Raw genomic sequence first — 17,735 nt, 5'->3', positions numbered from 1 at the left:
AAGCTGTATCTGCAAGAACAACTTACGCAAACACAACCCTTGCATCTATTGCTATTCATGAAGCTGAATGCAGGTGCACCTTCAGTTCTTACAAGATGAAGACAGGAACTGATTAATGCGATGCAGAGGCAGCATAGTAAAAACTGAGTGAGTATGGAGCTTTCATAAAAAAAAAAAAAAACGCCTTCATCCGGTAATCAATATAGCGTCGATAGTTTCGTTAAAGCTTGGGCTGCATGCATACTGGTAATTTAGTGATTAAAAGAAGAAAAATGGCCTTTAACTATTCCAAAGTTTCATTGTTTTGGGGTTCTCCCATCGGCGCTAATTATTCGAAAACTATTCGAAAAATATTCGGTATTTCGAGTATGTACTATTCGATTCGAGTACCGAATCGAATAGAATGCTATTCGATTCGTTATTCGAAATTTTCGAATATTCGCACACCCCTACCCGGGTGGGTGACTCGATGGAGGCGATCGTTATCTTCTCGATAGCGGCGGCCACAATCTGACATCGCCATCCCAGACGCATGATGCACGATCCCCTGCACTTGGAAACGTAGTCAAAGAAACGGCTCAGCTTGTCACTAGTGCGAGCCCCGCGGATGGAATAATTAAAACGAAGCACATGATATTTGGATACTGCTGTGCAGTGTCGGGAAACTGCATGCGATCCCGAGTTCTGGAGTACGGTATCTGCGTGCGGATATATGTGCTGGCGCCGTTCGGTGAGCCTCTGTTTACGCCGCTGGTGCGGTGAAATGCGACACGATAAATCCATCTGTGAGCGCAGCCTTACTAGTGTGATCCACGTAGGACCAATATCCATTCTCTCCGAGGGATCATCCAGAAGGCGCCTGACGACTCATTTGGCTTTCAGGCCAGATGAGTCGTTCCCGTTCACGAAAACATCCACGAGAATGATAAATGTTATTGCTATTAACAGTTTTACTTTTTTGAAAACTTTAAAGGATTTCTTTATTCTTTCATTTCTCTTACATGGGCGCAGAGTATCCTTACATGACCGACGGAACAGCGCTGCGGGAAAACAGTACTTTAAGGGAAAACTTGCTTACGTTACAGTCGGTTTAGTAATCCTCTGCACGAAAATACAGCGAGCACGCAAGTAATTTTTTGTTGTTCATCCCACCGTCGCAGAAGTGCGGCAGTTAGACATTTCGAGCGTAGGAGATCCCTGCGTGGCGCCCATTAAAAAATCGTCGATTTCGTTGCTGCAGCTGCTCTGGGTCAAGTGGCATACACTGTGCGGGCATCCGAAGACATTACATGGACGCGGCATTTCCTTTAAATTGCAGTTAGATCCAGTCTCGAGAGCCAGCAAAGCCCGCATAGCGATGTGCGATAATGAAATTACCCTTGAGATGCGACTACGCAAGCTTGAAACTATCACTGAGACGAGACAGGTGTCAGTGGAGTGCACCCCGGCGATAACGGAACTTCTGGACCATCCGCGCCGTTCTCCATGGTAACGCCAAGAAGTTGTTGTTTTTTTTTCGTGAATCAAACAATAACGCACAAGCAGTATTTTATTACGTCTTTTATTCCCGGAATGTTATTTTTTACTATAAGTATTTTAAGTAATAGCGATCATTTGTACTGAGGAATCTTGACGTCATCGGGCTCATTCCAAGATGTCCCACTGGTGGCGCGTATTGTGTGCTACACTTAGGCGCCTTAATGCCATCGTTGCCACGAAGGAACCAAGGAACGCTGCCATCGGGGCGCTCTAGCTACACTTACCTTAATTTCTCGATTAGTAGAGCACTGCAGTTCATAACACTGACATTTTCAGATGTAACCAATGAATGACCTTTCACTCTGACATAAAATGTTAGTTGGCTTTAGTGTTCCTTTAAACAAAACTTTCACTGTCAATTCTAATGAACAAACTCTCCTACTCTTTTTTGAGGTTAGCCCAGAGGCCCAACACATTTATGGCTTCTTGTATTTATGACGACGGAACATGTGGTTCGTCAGCTGGTATTTTTGTGAAAACGATATATTGCAGAGGACGCATGACTAGGGACGCTCTCCTGTGTGAGTGCGGGTGTGCATCACGAGGCTGTTTTTTCGCGAAAATGATGCATTGCAGTGGGCACAGTTGAAGGGACGCTCTCCTGTGTGAGTACGGATGTGCACCACGAGGCCGGTTTTTCGCGAAAAGGACGCATTGCAGTGGACACAGGAAAAGCGACGCTCCCGTGTGTGAGTGCTCATGTGCTGAACGAGGTAGCGTTTCATCACAAATGACGCATTGCAATGGACACAGGAAAAGGGACACTCTCCAGCGTGCGTGCGCATGTGTCTCACGAGGTTCTTTTTCTGCACAAAAGTTGCGTTGCAGTGTACACAGGAGTAGGGACGTTCTCCTGTGTGAATGCGTACGTGCGCCACGAGGTCGGCTTCCATCACAAACGATGCAGTGCAGTGGACACAGGAAAAGGGACGCTCTCCTGTGTGCGTGCGCATGTGTCTCACAAGGTGGTCTTTCTGCAAAAAGGACGCATTGCAGTGGACACAGGAAAAGGGACGCTCTCCTGTGTGCGTGCGCATGTGTCTCACGAGGTGGTATTTCTGCAAAAAGGAGGCATTGCAGAGGGTACAGGAAAAGGGACGCTCTGCTGTGTGAGCGCGTATGTGAATATTTAAATAGTCTTTCCGCGCAAAGGCTGCATTGCAATGGACACAGGAAAAGGGACGCTCTCCTGTGTGAGTCCGCATGTGGTCACTGAGAGAGTCTTTCCGCGAAAAGGATGCATTGCAGTGGACACAGGAAAAGGGACGCTCTCCTGTGTGCGTGCGCATGTGGATATTGAGGGAATCTTTCCGCGAAAAGGATGCGTTGCAGTGGACACAGGAAAAGCGACGCTCTCCAGTGTGAGTGCGCATGTGAGCCACCAGCTTGGAGTCCTGAGTGTATGTAGCTGGGCACATGCGGCACCGGAAGGTGCCGCATGTCCCAAGGTGTCTCGTCATATGTGCCTTATTTCGTGTCACATAGGTGCACTGCTGGCAGGAATGCAGTCGACCTCGTACAGGCGCCAATGAAGAAGACGGCTCCAGGGACGCGAAAGGCAAGGCACCTGCAAAGTCAACGAGAGCACACAAAGGCGATGCAAATTATATATCATGCACTATGTGGAACTAGACTGCTGCAGCAGGCAATACACAACGGTTGCTCCACATGTAAGTGAAGTAGATGATCACCTTGTCTCACGCAAACCAAAGCTACTGTTATGGCAACAATGCACCAACCCAGCACATTTCACCAAAACTCCCATCTTGCAGCACATGAGTGCTATGCTTTATACATGCGAAAACAGGTGCCAAAAATAGAATCTCATTTCGATGTCATTCCGATTTTATATCTAAAGTCAAATGTTTCTGAATACGCGCCAATAAACCCATTGAACTACATACTACACTTTTGTTCGCATAGAAGTATCCATGAAACACTGCACAGCAACACGACCATTTGAGTTTCCAAAACATGAAGCATATGAAATAAAATATGACTGAAAGAAGTTTTTAGGAATGAAACAGAAAAATATGAATGAAGGGAAAAGCATTTATTAGGGTTACAATTGCATCACGGTTTATGGTGGTGAGAACCGCAAGGACATTAATGTGCATTACACATGGCACTGTTTCTTTACATTACTGCCACAGTTTACACATTTCGTCCTAATGTCTCTATAGTGCTTCAATGAAAGCATAATGATACCAGGGAATGCAATGTCATTTAATCACCAGATAATGCTTTAGTCATTTACAGTCACTTACAGATCATTATTTACATCCTGCAATGTCAAATCAAAGAGCGACTACCGAGAATTGCGTGAACTGCAAAACTGTTTTTTTCAGCACAGGCAGATATGTAAAAACAAAAGTATATAATACATGGTCTGAACAAATTCTTCTTAGGACAACCAGAATTTCTTTACGCTGATGATTGAAATTTAAACGTTGGAATGAATTGCATTATTTTCTTCCCAATTTTATCAAACTAACAGTGCAAAAAGTGAATAGGCAGTACCGTAAGCTTAAAATAGCCATTCCAAAGTAGCACTCTAGACATGGTCCCATCACCATCACAATAACAAGTTCATAATGGATTAGGCTGCAGCATAAATGTAAAATGGTAAATCGTTGCAATGATCTTCTCGCAATATTCAAAGCTTGAATTTTTTTGTTTGCTAATTAGAAGGAATGGAAACATATGCAACAGCGCACAGACCACTGCTAAAGCAAGCACAAACAACACAGTACACCCACACATATTTTTACCATTGGATCCGATCAGGCTTGAATGTCAGACGTTCTTAATCAATTATATTGCTAGTGTTGTATTTCAGTGACTACTTTTTGAGTAATTTCATGCAACTAGTTATCTGTTTCAAAAGACAAGCGCTATGCATAGATATGGCAATACAAACATGAACACTTTAACATGACAGGAAATATAGATTTGAACAGCTGTGGTATTCCGATGCAGCGGCATGTAGGTTACGAACGTCCAGAGGAGGAGGAATAAACGTTAATTGCACGAAACGGTATTGGGGTGCTAGTCCTGCGTCTACCCTAGGTGGGAGGTCTCCTCATTCCAGGAACCCTCTGGCCTTGGCTACCTCCTTGGTCCTGGCGGCGAGACATCGTTGTTGGTCAAGGTCCTCCCACGTTTCGATAATGTCCTCGTTTTCTTGATCGGCGTTACAGGCATTCGGCGAAGGCGTTGTGTCTGTCTGTATATTGTACGGGCACTCGGGGATCATGTGGGCCACGGTGTCAGGTACGCCGCAAATTGGGCAGATATAGTCGTGTAACGTTGGGTACAGTCTGTGCATTAGTATAGCGTGGGTGTAAGTGTTGCTCTGAAGTCTTCTCAGTATGGTGCTGTCCTCTTTGTTGAGCTCTTTGTACTCTTTGAATCTGCATTCTAGCCTTTGATGCTGCAGTATTGCAGAGTATGTGATGAGTACGGACTCCGCGGACGCAGTCCCGGCGTCTGGAGAGTGGGAGGGGATATACCGGAAGGCGTGATCGCGGGCTGCGACGTGCGCCGCCTCGTTCTCCTCCAGCCCCTCGTACCCAGGAACCCATATGTTACAGAGATGTACGGCATCGGAGTGCTTCGGCGCTTCAATATCTTGAGTGCTTGCTTAGACACACGACGTTTGGTGTAGTTTCGCATGGCTGCTTGCGAATCTGTGAAGACGACTGCTGCATACAAGCGCGTCGTGGTTGCTAGTGCGATTGCCGCCTCTTCTGCAGTTTCTAGGTCTTGGGCGCGAGCCGTGGTAGATGCAAGCTCTACGCCCCGATATAGCCCCGAGAATCTACGACGCTCAAAGCGTAGGCGTATCTATCGCGATATTTGGCTGCGTCTGTATATCTGGCGTCCAGATCATGGCTGTGATTTCGCCGTAGAACATTGACTCGGGCCTGTCTTCCTTGCTTCTGATTCGTGGGGTGCACGTTGCGTGGGATTCGTGCAATGCAGAAAGATTCGCGGATGTTTCGCGGAACTTGTTCTTTTCGGTCCGTGTCTGTGTCGGCTACAGAAGTTTCGCCGTAGTTCAGCCGTTGAAGCACTGATCTTCAAGTAGGCGAGAGCTTTAGCCGCTCTACTTGAGTAGCCTTGCGCGCTTCGCCTAGTTGCTGCCAGGTGTTGTGTACGCCCATCTTGAGAAGTTTCGCAGTGGAAGCCGTGAATGGGAGCCCCAAAGCGATTTTGGTGGCCTTACGTATTAGGGTGTTGGCCTTCTCCACCTATGCATTCTTCAGCGCGAGATAGGGAGTGCCATAGGTTATTCGACTGCCCAAGAGAGCTTGCATCATACGTGGCGTGTCTTCTACGGTTGGCAATTCTCCTGCGTTATGCGCGATAGCATAATGCGTTAGCTGCGATAGCATGCGCTGTAGTCGAGGGAGTGTGGCCGCCCCGGACCCATCATTGTGAATGAGGAGCCCCAGCACTCGGTTAAGTTTCCACATTTGGGATGGGCTTTCCGTTGAGGGTGATGCTGGGATCGGGTTCGTAGTAGGTGGCTGGCCGTCCTCTCGTTCTGGACTTCAGGATGAGGTGTTCCGATTTTTCGGGAGCGCATTCAAGGCCGCATTTTTTCAAGTACTTCTCGATGATATCTATCGCTTTTTGTTGGCGTATTTCTTGCATTCCGGTATTTGAGGCCCTTGTCCATAACACGATATCGCCTGCATAAAAAGCATGTCGTAGGTCTGCTATAGCGTCTAGGAGGTCGGGTAGTTATCAAGGCAACGTTGAAGAGCAACTGCGAAATGACCGAAACTGCGGAGTACCTCTGCTCGGTATTCGGAAAGTGTCACTGCGGAGGTTGTATATTCCCACTGTGGCCGTGCGGTGCGTGAGAAAATTCCTCACGTAGGAATTTTCTTTTCGAACACCTGGACCCGCAGTCCAGGTGTTCGAGATTGCAGAGAATAGCGTCGTGACTGACGTTGTCAAAAGCTTCCTTTATGTCGATGGCTACAATTTAAGCTTTGCTTTTGGTGCTCAGATAATCGATAAGGTCTTCCTTGAGCAGAAGGAAGATGTCTTGCGTTGATAGGAGTTGCCTGAATCCGAACATAGTGTTCGGAAAATATCCCTTGTCTTCGACGTACGGAGCTAGCCGGTTGTGTACCATGTGATCGAATAGTTTTCCTACGCACGAGCTAAGGGAAAGTGGTCGCAGGTTCTCAATGCTGAAGGGCTTCTTGGGTTTGGGGATCATGGTGATCTCCAAGTGTTTCTAGGTAGCCGGTATTTCTCCGCTTTCCCAGCATTCGTTGATATACTGGAGTAGGGCTTCGAATGTCCAGAGAGCCAAAACCAATCGCTCAGTACTTGTTTCGTCATTTTAGCACACCACATGTAGGTAGACTACAGTACAATCTCGATTATGCGAATCTCGCGGGGTTACAAAAATATTCCCATGAGCGGAAATCCGTATCACAGGAAAATGGAACCCCACATATTATTCTTATTAGGAAAATGTGCGAAAGCGGTATGCTTAGTCATACTATCTAGCATGACAAGGTATTGCTACTTGTATGCTTAGCATGTCCGGTTTCATTTGTGCAAATAATACTCGTTAAATCAGCATTTTGGGTATAGTCGTTGTTTGGGTTAGAAGTTTTATGCGAAACATAAATTTCAGATTTAGAATATTATTATTGTGGGTTCCTGCAGCAAAGACATATTGATTAAAACTTATGAATGCGGAGTAACGCCAAAGGTAACGTCCGTTACTTTATTTTTCGGTAACGGTAACACGTTACATTTTTTTTGTATGTAACGTAGGGCGATAATGCATTCCTTTTTTATAGTGTAACGAGTAACGTATTTAGTTACCTTTTTTGAGTAACGCCTACAACACTGTGTACAGGTGACTGCTGGTGCATCGTGCTACGGAAATTGACCCAGAGGAATGACCGGTCGACATGGACACCAGATGGCTCTTTGGCTATGAACCGAGTCCTCAGCACTGACAAGACTTGTCCAACACATCAGTGTTCTAAGTGTAGAGCAGCCAGGCTATACGGGCAGCTAGGACAGTCTATTTAGCAGTGATTGTTTGTTGCTGCTTGAGTTTGTTGGTTTGCAGTTATTGATAACTTTTGTACATTTGTATATTTGAGAGTGTCGTGTTTTTTCGTTTGATAAATGTGTTGTGCTATAACCCGAGTCTTGACTGAGTCTATCGCTCGGGACCACCCGAATCCCGTACAGTGCTCGGACCGCACGTACGGCAAGCAAGCACAACGCCCGACTTAACATGGTCCTCGAAACCCACGGAGAACCTGTCACTTGGAGCTTCTCGAGGATCTTCTAGGCAGTGAGCACCTTTCTGCTGCCATCACACGCGAAAAGAAAGATCTCTCATGCCGCAGCTCATCAAAAAGGCGAGAATGCATGATTACGCACTGGAACAAATATCGCAAGCAACTACAAGAAAACAGCCATGTCACAGATCTTGACGCCTTAACAAAAGTTATGATGAATGCCAAGCACGTAGCGACAGAAGCTGCGAAGCACACCTGTCAAGCACCTCCTGCGTTTATGGAACTGGAGGCTTAAATTTATGTCAAAATATCCAGCGAAGAGACGTCCGCAGACACTACGACTGCACCCTCTACAAAAAGAAGTCGAGAAGTATACTGGGGAGATAGCCTCCCAGCATGGATGCAAATATGTGAACAGATTAACGTATCAAAAAAATCACACCATCTCCCGCTAAAGGGGACCATGAGGCGATGCGAAGCAGTGTTTCGGCATGTAGAGCCCGCGTTTCAGAGGTGGATTGGTTAGGGGGAAAGGGGAGGGGAAGTGGAGAGGGGGAATGGAAAGGGGGAGGGGAAAGGAAAAGAATAAGAGGAAGGGGAGAGGTGATGTGGAGAGGGGGGAGAGGCGGAAAGGGGAGGGAGGTGGGGAAAGGGGAGGGGAGGAGAGGTGGAGTGGAGAGGGGAAGTGGAGAGTGGTGGGAAAGGAAAATGAGAGGGAAAAGGGAAGAGGAAAAGGGAAGGGGAGATGTGATGTGGGGAGGGGGAGGGGGAAAGGGGATGGGAGGAGAGATGAGGAGTGGAAAGGGGTAGTGGAGAGGGGGTGGGAAAGGGATATGAAAGGGGGAAAGGGAAGGAAAGAGGTGATGTAGTGGGAAAGGGGAGAGAAGGAGTGGAGAGGGGAAGTGGAGAAGGTTTGCACATGCGCAGTAAGGGTGGTCACGCCGCACACCACCACCACCACCACCACCGGATTGAACTCCGCCATAAGATGCTTCACATCTAATAACTGCAAGTAAAGCGTGGGGTATCCTGAGATACCTTCTGGGCCAGCGCAAGATATCTGATGGGGCAGCACATGTTGTACTGAAGGAAGGCATCACCAGTGCAGAATCTTAAGAAAAAAAGATGGTTGATTCTTCCGTCATTGGAATCGCTATAACACGAAAGGAAAACATGTCCTTACAGAAGTAGTTCAATATTTACTGTACATTCATATGAGAGCTTGTTCAATTTCTAGTGGTGTTTCGCAGCTACTGGCCTCGAGGAGTTACGGAGTCGCCCTCTATCGGACGCGCCTCGATTGCGTGCTAGGCAGGATACCGCCGGCGCGCTCCCCATAGGTTTTGCTGTCAGCGCTCTACAAAAACACCTCGCGGAAGCCCTCCAGGGCATTTCTGTAAGTACTTTCGAAATGAACTGTGTTCTTTACTGTCAAACTAATCATTTTCGACGAACTGAAAGCACAAGATATAGTCTACAGTCGCTGTCTCTTTGCAGAAAACCGAGCACCCGCTTCACGCTGTCACCGCGTTTGAGACCCCTGAACCGGCTTCTTGCGTGAAAGGTAGTCACTCGCTGAGTGCAAACTACGTGAAATATCTCGTTAGAGCTGACTGCCTGTATAACCAAACGGAGCATAACAGAAAGAAGCCTCAAGCCAGCGATCGCACGGGTTCGCGATGACTGACGGTGCCTCTGCATGTATGAGCGTCTGCATGTACGTTCGTATACTGATGGTTTCGCTTTTGCTACGAGCGCGTTTTGGCACCGCGCTGTGAACGTTAGACCGCAAAATATGAGAATTTGTGAGTAAACATACAACCACTGTTGCGCGGACGCTAACAGAGCAGTTCAAAAACAATTTCCTTACAACTGCGGCTTCGGTGCGCATGGCAACTTTGTGATCTCCCGTCCCGACGATTCAGTGTTTCTTTTTTTTTTCGGTCTAAATTCGGGTACGTTTCAATGTCCTTTGACAAGTTGTCTCGCACTACGTATTGATCGGTCTTCTCAGCGGGCAAATGCCGCTGCCTCTGTTTCTTTATTCAGCGCATTCGTTTCGTTTGGTGCTCACAAAAAACGTGAGCAAATGCGACGCCTTTTTTTAATGCTCCTTAATTATCGTTCCGATTGGATTCCAGTGAACTTGCCGCTCTCTGTCATCAACAAATTCATAGACCAAAGCTTCACCACTTCGAGATCGCTGGTGGAAGGAGAACCAGTCTACGAGACCGAGCATGTATACATAGTAGCATGCGACGCCTAGGAAAAGAAAGAAATTACAGTAACGTTTGCCGCACTTGTTCTGCAAACGTCGGCTGTGAACTAGAACCCACATGAACTTGAAATAGCGGTGAATAAAACAGAAGGTATTGCAGAAACCAGCAGCCGCAAAACAGGATAGTAATTATTTGGCGTGTACCCGAGCAATTTTGGCAGCAGTGTCGTGTCTAACGCCAACAGGGTGGCATCTGTCCCTCGTAAATAAATGAGGCTCCAAGAAAGTACATGGGGTTGGCCGGTGGGCCGATCATCGGTGGGCCAATCACGGAGGGAAGGCAAAATTTATGTAGCTTATGAAGCAATGCATGCCTCATCAAATGGGAAGGTTGCCCGTCGGCGTCCCGTGTCGGCGTCGTCAGCACGAGTGATGCAAAAAATAATAGTCACGTGATGGTGTCACCAGATCGCCAAAATATGTAGCGTCATTATGACGTCACATAATGTGACGTCACATGATGACGTATTCACACGTCATGGTCGCTTTGCATTGCCTCCGTGATCGGTCACGGAGGCCGTGCAATACCGCGTTAGGTGCAGAACGCTTTTGGAGGGGGGCGCGGGAGAATCGGTACATCGACTGACAAGAAGAAGATGGCTTTCGCCTTCTAGTCATCTTTAACGAATGCATAAGGGACCCTGTGCGTTTTTTAATTCAACGTATCTAAACAATGACTTGCGCATGTGCAGCCGATTTTGTGGACGCTGAGCACGGGGCCGACGATCAAGAGGTCGCATTGGAGGGCTCTGAGATGGCATTGCACGTGGTAAAAGGCAGCGCTTTTACCATACTGTGGCAGATAAGCATCATTTGCCGGCGGGAAGCGCGCGCGAGCCATCGTCTCAGTGCGCGCTGTCTGCTACTCACCCAACATCGCAGGCCCGACGCAGTAACGAAAGTCTTCGTCGCGGAAGTGCTTGTTGCGCACAAGACTCGTAGCGGATGGCTACTTGCCGGTTCTTAGCTTTACAACCCATGCTTCACGCTGTTTCTTGTCCCGCGGTTACCAGTGCAGGCTGACACTGGGCTCCTTTGCGTAAGCGCGGCACTGCGGCACCGAGCGGTAGAGCCCCATGTTCGTCGCCTTCGGAGGCAGCCACTCTATTACAATGATTTCAATTGAGTAGAAAATGAGAGAAAACTTCCGAATTTGAACAGACCGCGGCGCATGTGGAACTTGAAACTCGTTTTCAAAGCACGCGGCAGTGCGGCACAAGCAGCCGACGCGGCCGCTGAGACCACGTGATCCTGCGAAGCACGTCACGCCAACGGTGGCTCCGGCGTTTCCAGTGGTGGGCCTCGAGGCCAATAGCACCGTTTAACGTGGACGCACCCAAGTTGACGCTTGGTAGGACATCTCCATCCCGACGACTAACGTCCATGATCAACGATTAGACAAACCTTTGTGGCAGCTTAGTAGTTAATGGTGAGAGCTTTAACAGAGAAAGCGGTGTGACAGCCAGATAAGCGTCGACTAAAGTCCGTTTCGTTGCCATTTCTCCGCATGTTAAACAGCAAACAGAACACCACGACCGGACTAGAGGGACACGCAACGCGCGTCGTGTCTACCCTCTAGCCCGGCCGCGATTTTTATCGGGGCGAGCGTAAGCGGGGAATGCGGTGTTACACAGGGAGGCGCGCGTCGCAGAGCTATTTTATTGCGATAGCAACTACATCGACACTCTCGGCGGATTTTTGCCGTTGCCGTCATGTCCAGTACATGTATGTATATATACCTAAAAGCCGCAAATAAAAATAATTCAGAAGAAAAATTTCCGAAGCGCGCGACTAGGGATTCGAACCTGGGACTCCTCGCTCCGCAGCGAGCTGCCTTGGACAATTACGCCATGCGTCAGTCTTTCTCCAGGCTACTAACGGCAGAATACAAATACACGCGGCGTTGGGTGAAATGCACGAGACGCCACACGTGGCGAAATTAAAATTATACGAGGCGCCAGCCACGCTGCGTCGTTGCCCGCGCAGCGTTTGCGTCGTATCGCTGGCGACCCACGCTAGTTTACCATTTTGGGGTTGTAGCGCCGCGCCACTCGTGGCCAGTCGTCCCGAGGCTAGAATTACAGCGCAAACACACAAGACAACCACGAAGAACAGAAACGTAGGACACAAGCGCTGACTAATAACTGCTTTGTTCTTTCACACGCCAATGCATACATAAGCCCAAGGCAACCTTACCAAACATGCGCACACAACAATAGCTCTAAACCAAAACGTGTAACGAGGATTATAGTGTATTAGATACGCGAAGACATGAAATCATATTCAGATGGGTGCAGGGACAAAGTAAAAAAGCCAGAAGGACAAAGCAGTGCGTTTGTGCTGTAATTTTAGCTTCAGGAATATGTACCAACTAGACCAAAATGAAGCATTATTTTAGTGACGAGAATCGACGCCAGCAGGGAACGCGAGCCGTGGCTCCACGTGCCATTGCCAAGCGCAGTCTCCGGTTTTGTTGTTCGCCGCCAAAAGGAGGGCGCTACAGGACAGCGCGAGCGCAAGAATCTGAGAGTGGCTTGCATTCTCCGCATGTGCCCTGGCGGCTCGCAAATATATTGCGTTCACAATTCTAAAACTCTCTAGTGTTTCGCCGGAGTTGGGATGTGCGCCTCCGACTTGTACTTTGACGTACAGGGCGTGGTCAACCGTGCTCGCGCGCTTATCTCTTGAGGGGGAGTTTTGCAAGTGTTGTGCTTTCACCGCAAAGTTTGCGTTGAAGCTATTAGCCCCGAGGACGAACACTGGCGGCGCGGCAGTCGCGGCGATGTGACGTCACGGCAAGGACTCACTTGCTCAGCGGCCGAGGATCGCCTTTTTCTGCGCCCGCCGCGTACCCGCTCTTTGGTGATTACTGCTCATTCTTGCGATGCAAATCTCCCAAGGTAGAAGGTGGAAGTTTGCACTACTAGCGAAAGTTTAGTAAGCTGTAGAAAGTTTGGATAATATAGCTTATAATGGGCGAATTCCCGTCCGAACGGAAGCTACACCGTGAAAATAGTGATGCACGAGAGGAAGACATTCGCTGTTTTCTACGCTTACTCCAAGACATCGGTGCTAAATAATTTACGCTAATGGTTCTAACTTCATTACAACTTGCCGTAGACTCCACGGTTAGAACATGCGTCCCGAAGATTACAAATTAAATTAAGAAGTTTTCAAATCACTAACTACCTTGCGGTTTATCGTACAAGTATATGTCTGCCTTTGCAGATTATATAGGTGATTTGACAGAATTGCGCTTTCTGCTACAGGAGACTTTACATGAATCTGTCTATCGTAAAGAATCACTTAATACATCCGGGAAATTAAACAAAATAATACGGCCACGCACACAATGGTCTCGGAAATTCTGAGGTATTGGTATACTTGGATTATGTAAACATTTCTTCTCAGCACTCGTTTGGGATTATGTGGCCGTATACCCTGATTTTCTGAACTGTTGGTACGATCAACCGCCGGGTCACAAGCGGTAATGTTAAATTCACGTGGGAGCTCTGTTGATAGCAATCGCCTGCAAAACAAACGCCTGAAAGTCGATATGAACGTTTTGAACTGTTTCCATGGCACTCTCAGTGACGTGGCCCACGTATTAATTAAACGACCTTCGCCTTAATGAGTCAATTAATGGTCTCGCACGTCATGTCCATATAAAGGTTGATGATGCTCAGGGGTATATCAAATGCAAAGAAAATTAATTTACGAGCTGGCTACCTAAACTAGTACTTATACAAGTGTAACAGCGCCGTTGCTGCGATGCTGCATGAAGACACAATCTGACAGCAATAAGGAGTTTCCGCAATTAACCTCAACTTTTTTATGTTGTGAAATGAAGCTCCGAAATTATTGCTAGAAAAACGTGAAACTAAACAACATGATGAGTGAGCGAGTACACAAGGAAAACAAACACAACAACTGCGGCGGTAGTCTCGGGCGAGCGCTTTCGAGATATTTTGCGAAGCTCAATGCTGCATGCGCTTTCGTAATCGTGCGCGGGGCTTAGCACACCGGTAAGAACGCTGTCCACCGATCGCGGATGCGTCCTATGCAAATAAAACTTGTGGAGGCGAAGCCATCATATTTTTTAAAGGAATCGCCCGTGCACAACGCAACCTAATAATGTGAAGAAGGTGGATCGCGTGCCAAGACTACAACACGATTGTGAGACACGCTGCAGATTAATTTTGACCGCGTCGAATTCTTTAACGTGCTCCTGTATCTAAGCAGGGGAATGTTGCTTTTCACACCCGTCGGAATGCGGCTGCTGTGGTCGGGAATCAGACCCATCCCCGAAGTTAGCACCGCGGCACAACAAACCTGATCACCCCTTTCAAAGTGTGCACGACTGCGCGCGGACGCCATTGGGGACTGTGAGGAAAAAATGCATATAACTTTTTGTCGTTTTACTAGGAGCATTATAGATGCTGTTTTCGTCATTCATCTGAAGCTTGAGACAGGCAAAAAGCGAACGTAAACAGCGGTACAGCGGCCGAAGAAAGCGCGTGATATGCCGGCGCGTCACGGCGAGCGAGTCCTTGCCGTGACGTCATCCACGCCTCCCGCCAGGCGGCGCCACCCCAACTTCTCGGGGTTAATAGTCCGGACGAATGTAACTTTGCGTTAGCGTTTGTCACCACTGCGCACGCGTCATACGCTATCCTCTTTGGTACCCATTTTAAGTGACGAAAATAGCGTATGCAGGCAACGAACGCTAACTTTGCGTAACCTATTATTAAAGCGCTATTATCACGCCAAGCGCGCATGTACGGCAAGCGTAGCGCTGTCGTAACCACACTGCACGCTTTTGTTAGGCGGCAACAAAAAATCACGCCATATCCACGAAGTCAATGATGATTGGCTCGGAGATAATCAGGTAAACCGTGAATGCTCCGTACAATTCCTCTGCTGTCATATAAAGACGCCACACGTTGTTATAGTAGCGATTGTGGTTAGGTTGTTGTCGAACGACAAGCCGTCGCAGACCTTGCAACCGTGGCCGAACGTGTGGTCGAGGAAATCGCGCTTGAAGCGTGCGTCGACGCCACCAACTTCAGGTAGCGACCGCTTTCGGCGCTTGGCCACTGCATCCCGCGCCCGTACCTCTTCGATGTTCTCTTGCCTCCGCTTCCGCCCTGCTTCGGCTTCGCGGGCTTGTATCTCGGGGTCCGCACGATGCTTACGTCTCTCTTCGGCCTCGCAAGCTGTCACAGCAGGGTCTTGGCAGCGAGCCCTCGCTGATGCTGCCTTGCGAGCCCTCCACTCCGCCGCCTTGTCTTCTTCGTTCATGTTATTAGAATCGAAGCGCACTGTCGGAGTGGAGCGAGCGCCGCATGCTACAGTTGGATATGCTATATGTGGCTTTGCCCGCGTTATTATCATCATCGACGCTCTCGAAGAACAAGAGGAAGACTTCTCTTTCGCGCAAGCGTGCGCATGCTACAGTTGGCTATGCTATATGTGGTTTTGACTGCGTTAATATTATCATCAAGGCGCTCGAAGAACAAGAGGAAGAAGACTTCTCTATCGAGCGCGCTGCGAATGTAGCAGTCGCCTCTGGAACTAAGGTTAGGCTTACGACGCGGGACTTAGCCTCAGCTTAAGAACCTGGCGAGCCAGCTCCTAAAACGTGCCTTCGTCCGCTGGACCGCTAGGGCATGGCGGAGACGCGGAATGCGCATCGCTTACAGGAAGTACGGCGCGCGGCACGAGGATCTTGGGTCCTTTCGCAGGAATAAACAGCAGCGTGGGTACGCGCACCTCTAACCTCATCAACCGTATTGTCCTTGAACCTCGGTTCATCTTAGAACGAAGTCTTCGGATTTTACAGGCACACCGGCGTAAAGTCCCTCAAAAACAACTAGTGTGCGCCATGCTATCCTCGCAGTCTAAACCATACGAACACATTGTGCAACGTACCCTAATAAATTGAAGCACACAGCGACTACCGTACGATCTCATGGATGCAAGCCCACGCAAAACATTACCGCCGTAGCTATCTCTTCGCAGCACCCAATCCCTTGGACAGCTGTTTAAGGAGGGGCTTAACACCTCCTTAAAAATGGAAAAGTGGCTGGCCCCTTTTTAGCTCCCCCTCACTTTAAGCCCTGACCCCCGTAGCCTAGAAACCTCAGACGTTGGTGTCTGCATCCCCTGCAACAATCGGGCGGAACTCAAGCACCTCATCTAGGAGTGCCCGCTGAACTCGGACCCTACACAATAGGCCACTGCCTCAATAACCTTGAATGGCGACCGTTTTGTTTCCAAGACCTTATACTACGTGGGTGCAGCATCGCCGCGGTCGCCAACGAACTATGGCGGTCACGACTCAAGTACTTGAACGACAACGAGTCTAGCCACTGGCACCAGTCATCTCAGGCGTGAAAGCCAGAGCAGCAGCTCGCAAGACGCACATGTATATATCTGCCCATATTACAGTGCTTCCCCCCATTTTTTTCTTCCAGCAGCCTTCTATGGGCAAGAACGCGAACAAACAAGTGTTAAGAACAAGAACCCCTTTCGCTAGCATTTTGTAGGGTGACGTCAAATAGGACCCTAAAGAAGTGAGCTGCTAGTCCAACTTTGTATACCATTGCGATTTGTTGTAACATTCATTCTTTCGCTTTTGCGGCAAAAATAGATTTTGTTGAACAGGGGAGCTGTTTAACATTTTCGTTCCACCGTTTGGCGTTACCAGAAAACTAAGCTAAGCCTAGCGTTGCAACGCAATAGCTCGGCCGGCGAGCGCTCTCTTCGTCCTCTTCTTCATCTTTGGTTTGACTATAAAGACAGTTTGTTCTTGGCGACGTACATTCGAGAAATGAGGTTAGCTATACTACATTTTTCTGTATCGCCTAGTACTATGGCGGATAATAGGGTCTGTGGCGAGCACATCCATTGAGGTTGACACAATGGATGTGCAATGTAGGCGTTTCTTCAAAGTGTGTGCCTTCTGAAGACAGCAAAAGAGAAGCACAGAACAGATCAATGGAAGAGAAAGGAGAAAAATCACAGCATATCCACGGAGTGAATGATGATGAGTGGGCGAAGCTGCGGAGGTTCATCGGTAAACCGTGAATATTCCGTGAATTCTGCCCAGTACATCATCACCGACGTGAGATCGGGCGCGTTTATACTAAAGGTTCGATGAGTTATGACGACTTGCAGCTCACTTTAATTTTACATATACGCTGTGAATTTTCATTGTTTAGAAAACCATTGCTTTAGAAAACATCTGGCGTCTTTCGTTAAGCAGCTGGCGTCTTTTCGTTTTGCTTTAGAAACATCTGGCGTTCTTCCGTTTTGCTTTTACAAAACATCTGGCGTCTTTCGTTGGTTTATTTCATCAATCAACGGCGTTTTGAACAAAATTTTTATTGTTTAATCACACACAGGAGAAATCTCACCAGGCACTACCTTGGAGGTAAAGAATGGCTGTTAATGGGAGTGAGAGACAGAAGAAGTCGGCTTTTAGCTACCGCTGCGAATTTTTTATTGTTCAACGACGCACAGGAAAAATCTCCCACCGGCACCACCTTGGAGGTCAAAGCGTAAGACTGGTTACGCACTACGACTACGACTACGACTACGAGGGACGAACGGGTGCCGCCTTAAGGAGC

At 48.1% G+C, this 17,735-nt stretch overlaps 2 protein-coding genes and 1 long non-coding RNA gene across 9 annotated transcripts in view; 1 reads left to right on the top strand and 2 right to left on the bottom strand.

Annotated features, from left to right (window-relative positions):
• LOC125758200 (uncharacterized) overlaps positions 1 to 3,103 on the top strand; it is a 270,696-nt gene extending 267,593 nt beyond the window's left edge. For both annotated transcript variants that reach the window (XR_007415963.1, XR_007415962.1), the window contains exon 3: positions 2,988 to 3,103. This is a non-coding gene — a long non-coding RNA (uncharacterized LOC125758200). The remainder of the gene's footprint in view (positions 1 to 2,987) is intronic.
• The window catches only part of LOC119390659 (gastrula zinc finger protein XlCGF57.1-like), a 447,432-nt gene that overhangs the window by 269,980 nt on the left and 159,717 nt on the right, over positions 1 to 17,735 (bottom strand). The window lies entirely within an intron of this gene.
• LOC119390650 (gastrula zinc finger protein XlCGF57.1-like) overlaps positions 1,933 to 17,735 on the bottom strand; it is a 504,324-nt gene continuing 488,521 nt past the window's right edge. For all 4 annotated transcript variants that reach the window (XM_049415137.1, XM_049415138.1, XM_049415136.1 and 1 more), the window contains exon 4: positions 1,933 to 3,106. In XM_049415137.1, coding sequence (XP_049271094.1) covers positions 2,043 to 3,106 — 1,064 coding nt within the window. In that variant the 3' untranslated portion in view covers positions 1,933 to 2,042. The remainder of the gene's footprint in view (positions 3,107 to 17,735) is intronic.

The sequence above is a fragment of the Rhipicephalus sanguineus genome, chromosome 4 (assembly GCF_013339695.2).
Source record: "Rhipicephalus sanguineus isolate Rsan-2018 chromosome 4, BIME_Rsan_1.4, whole genome shotgun sequence".
In the NCBI taxonomy this organism is placed as follows: domain Eukaryota; kingdom Metazoa; phylum Arthropoda; class Arachnida; order Ixodida; family Ixodidae; genus Rhipicephalus; species Rhipicephalus sanguineus.
This window is presented reverse-complemented; position numbering and strand designations above follow the sequence as displayed.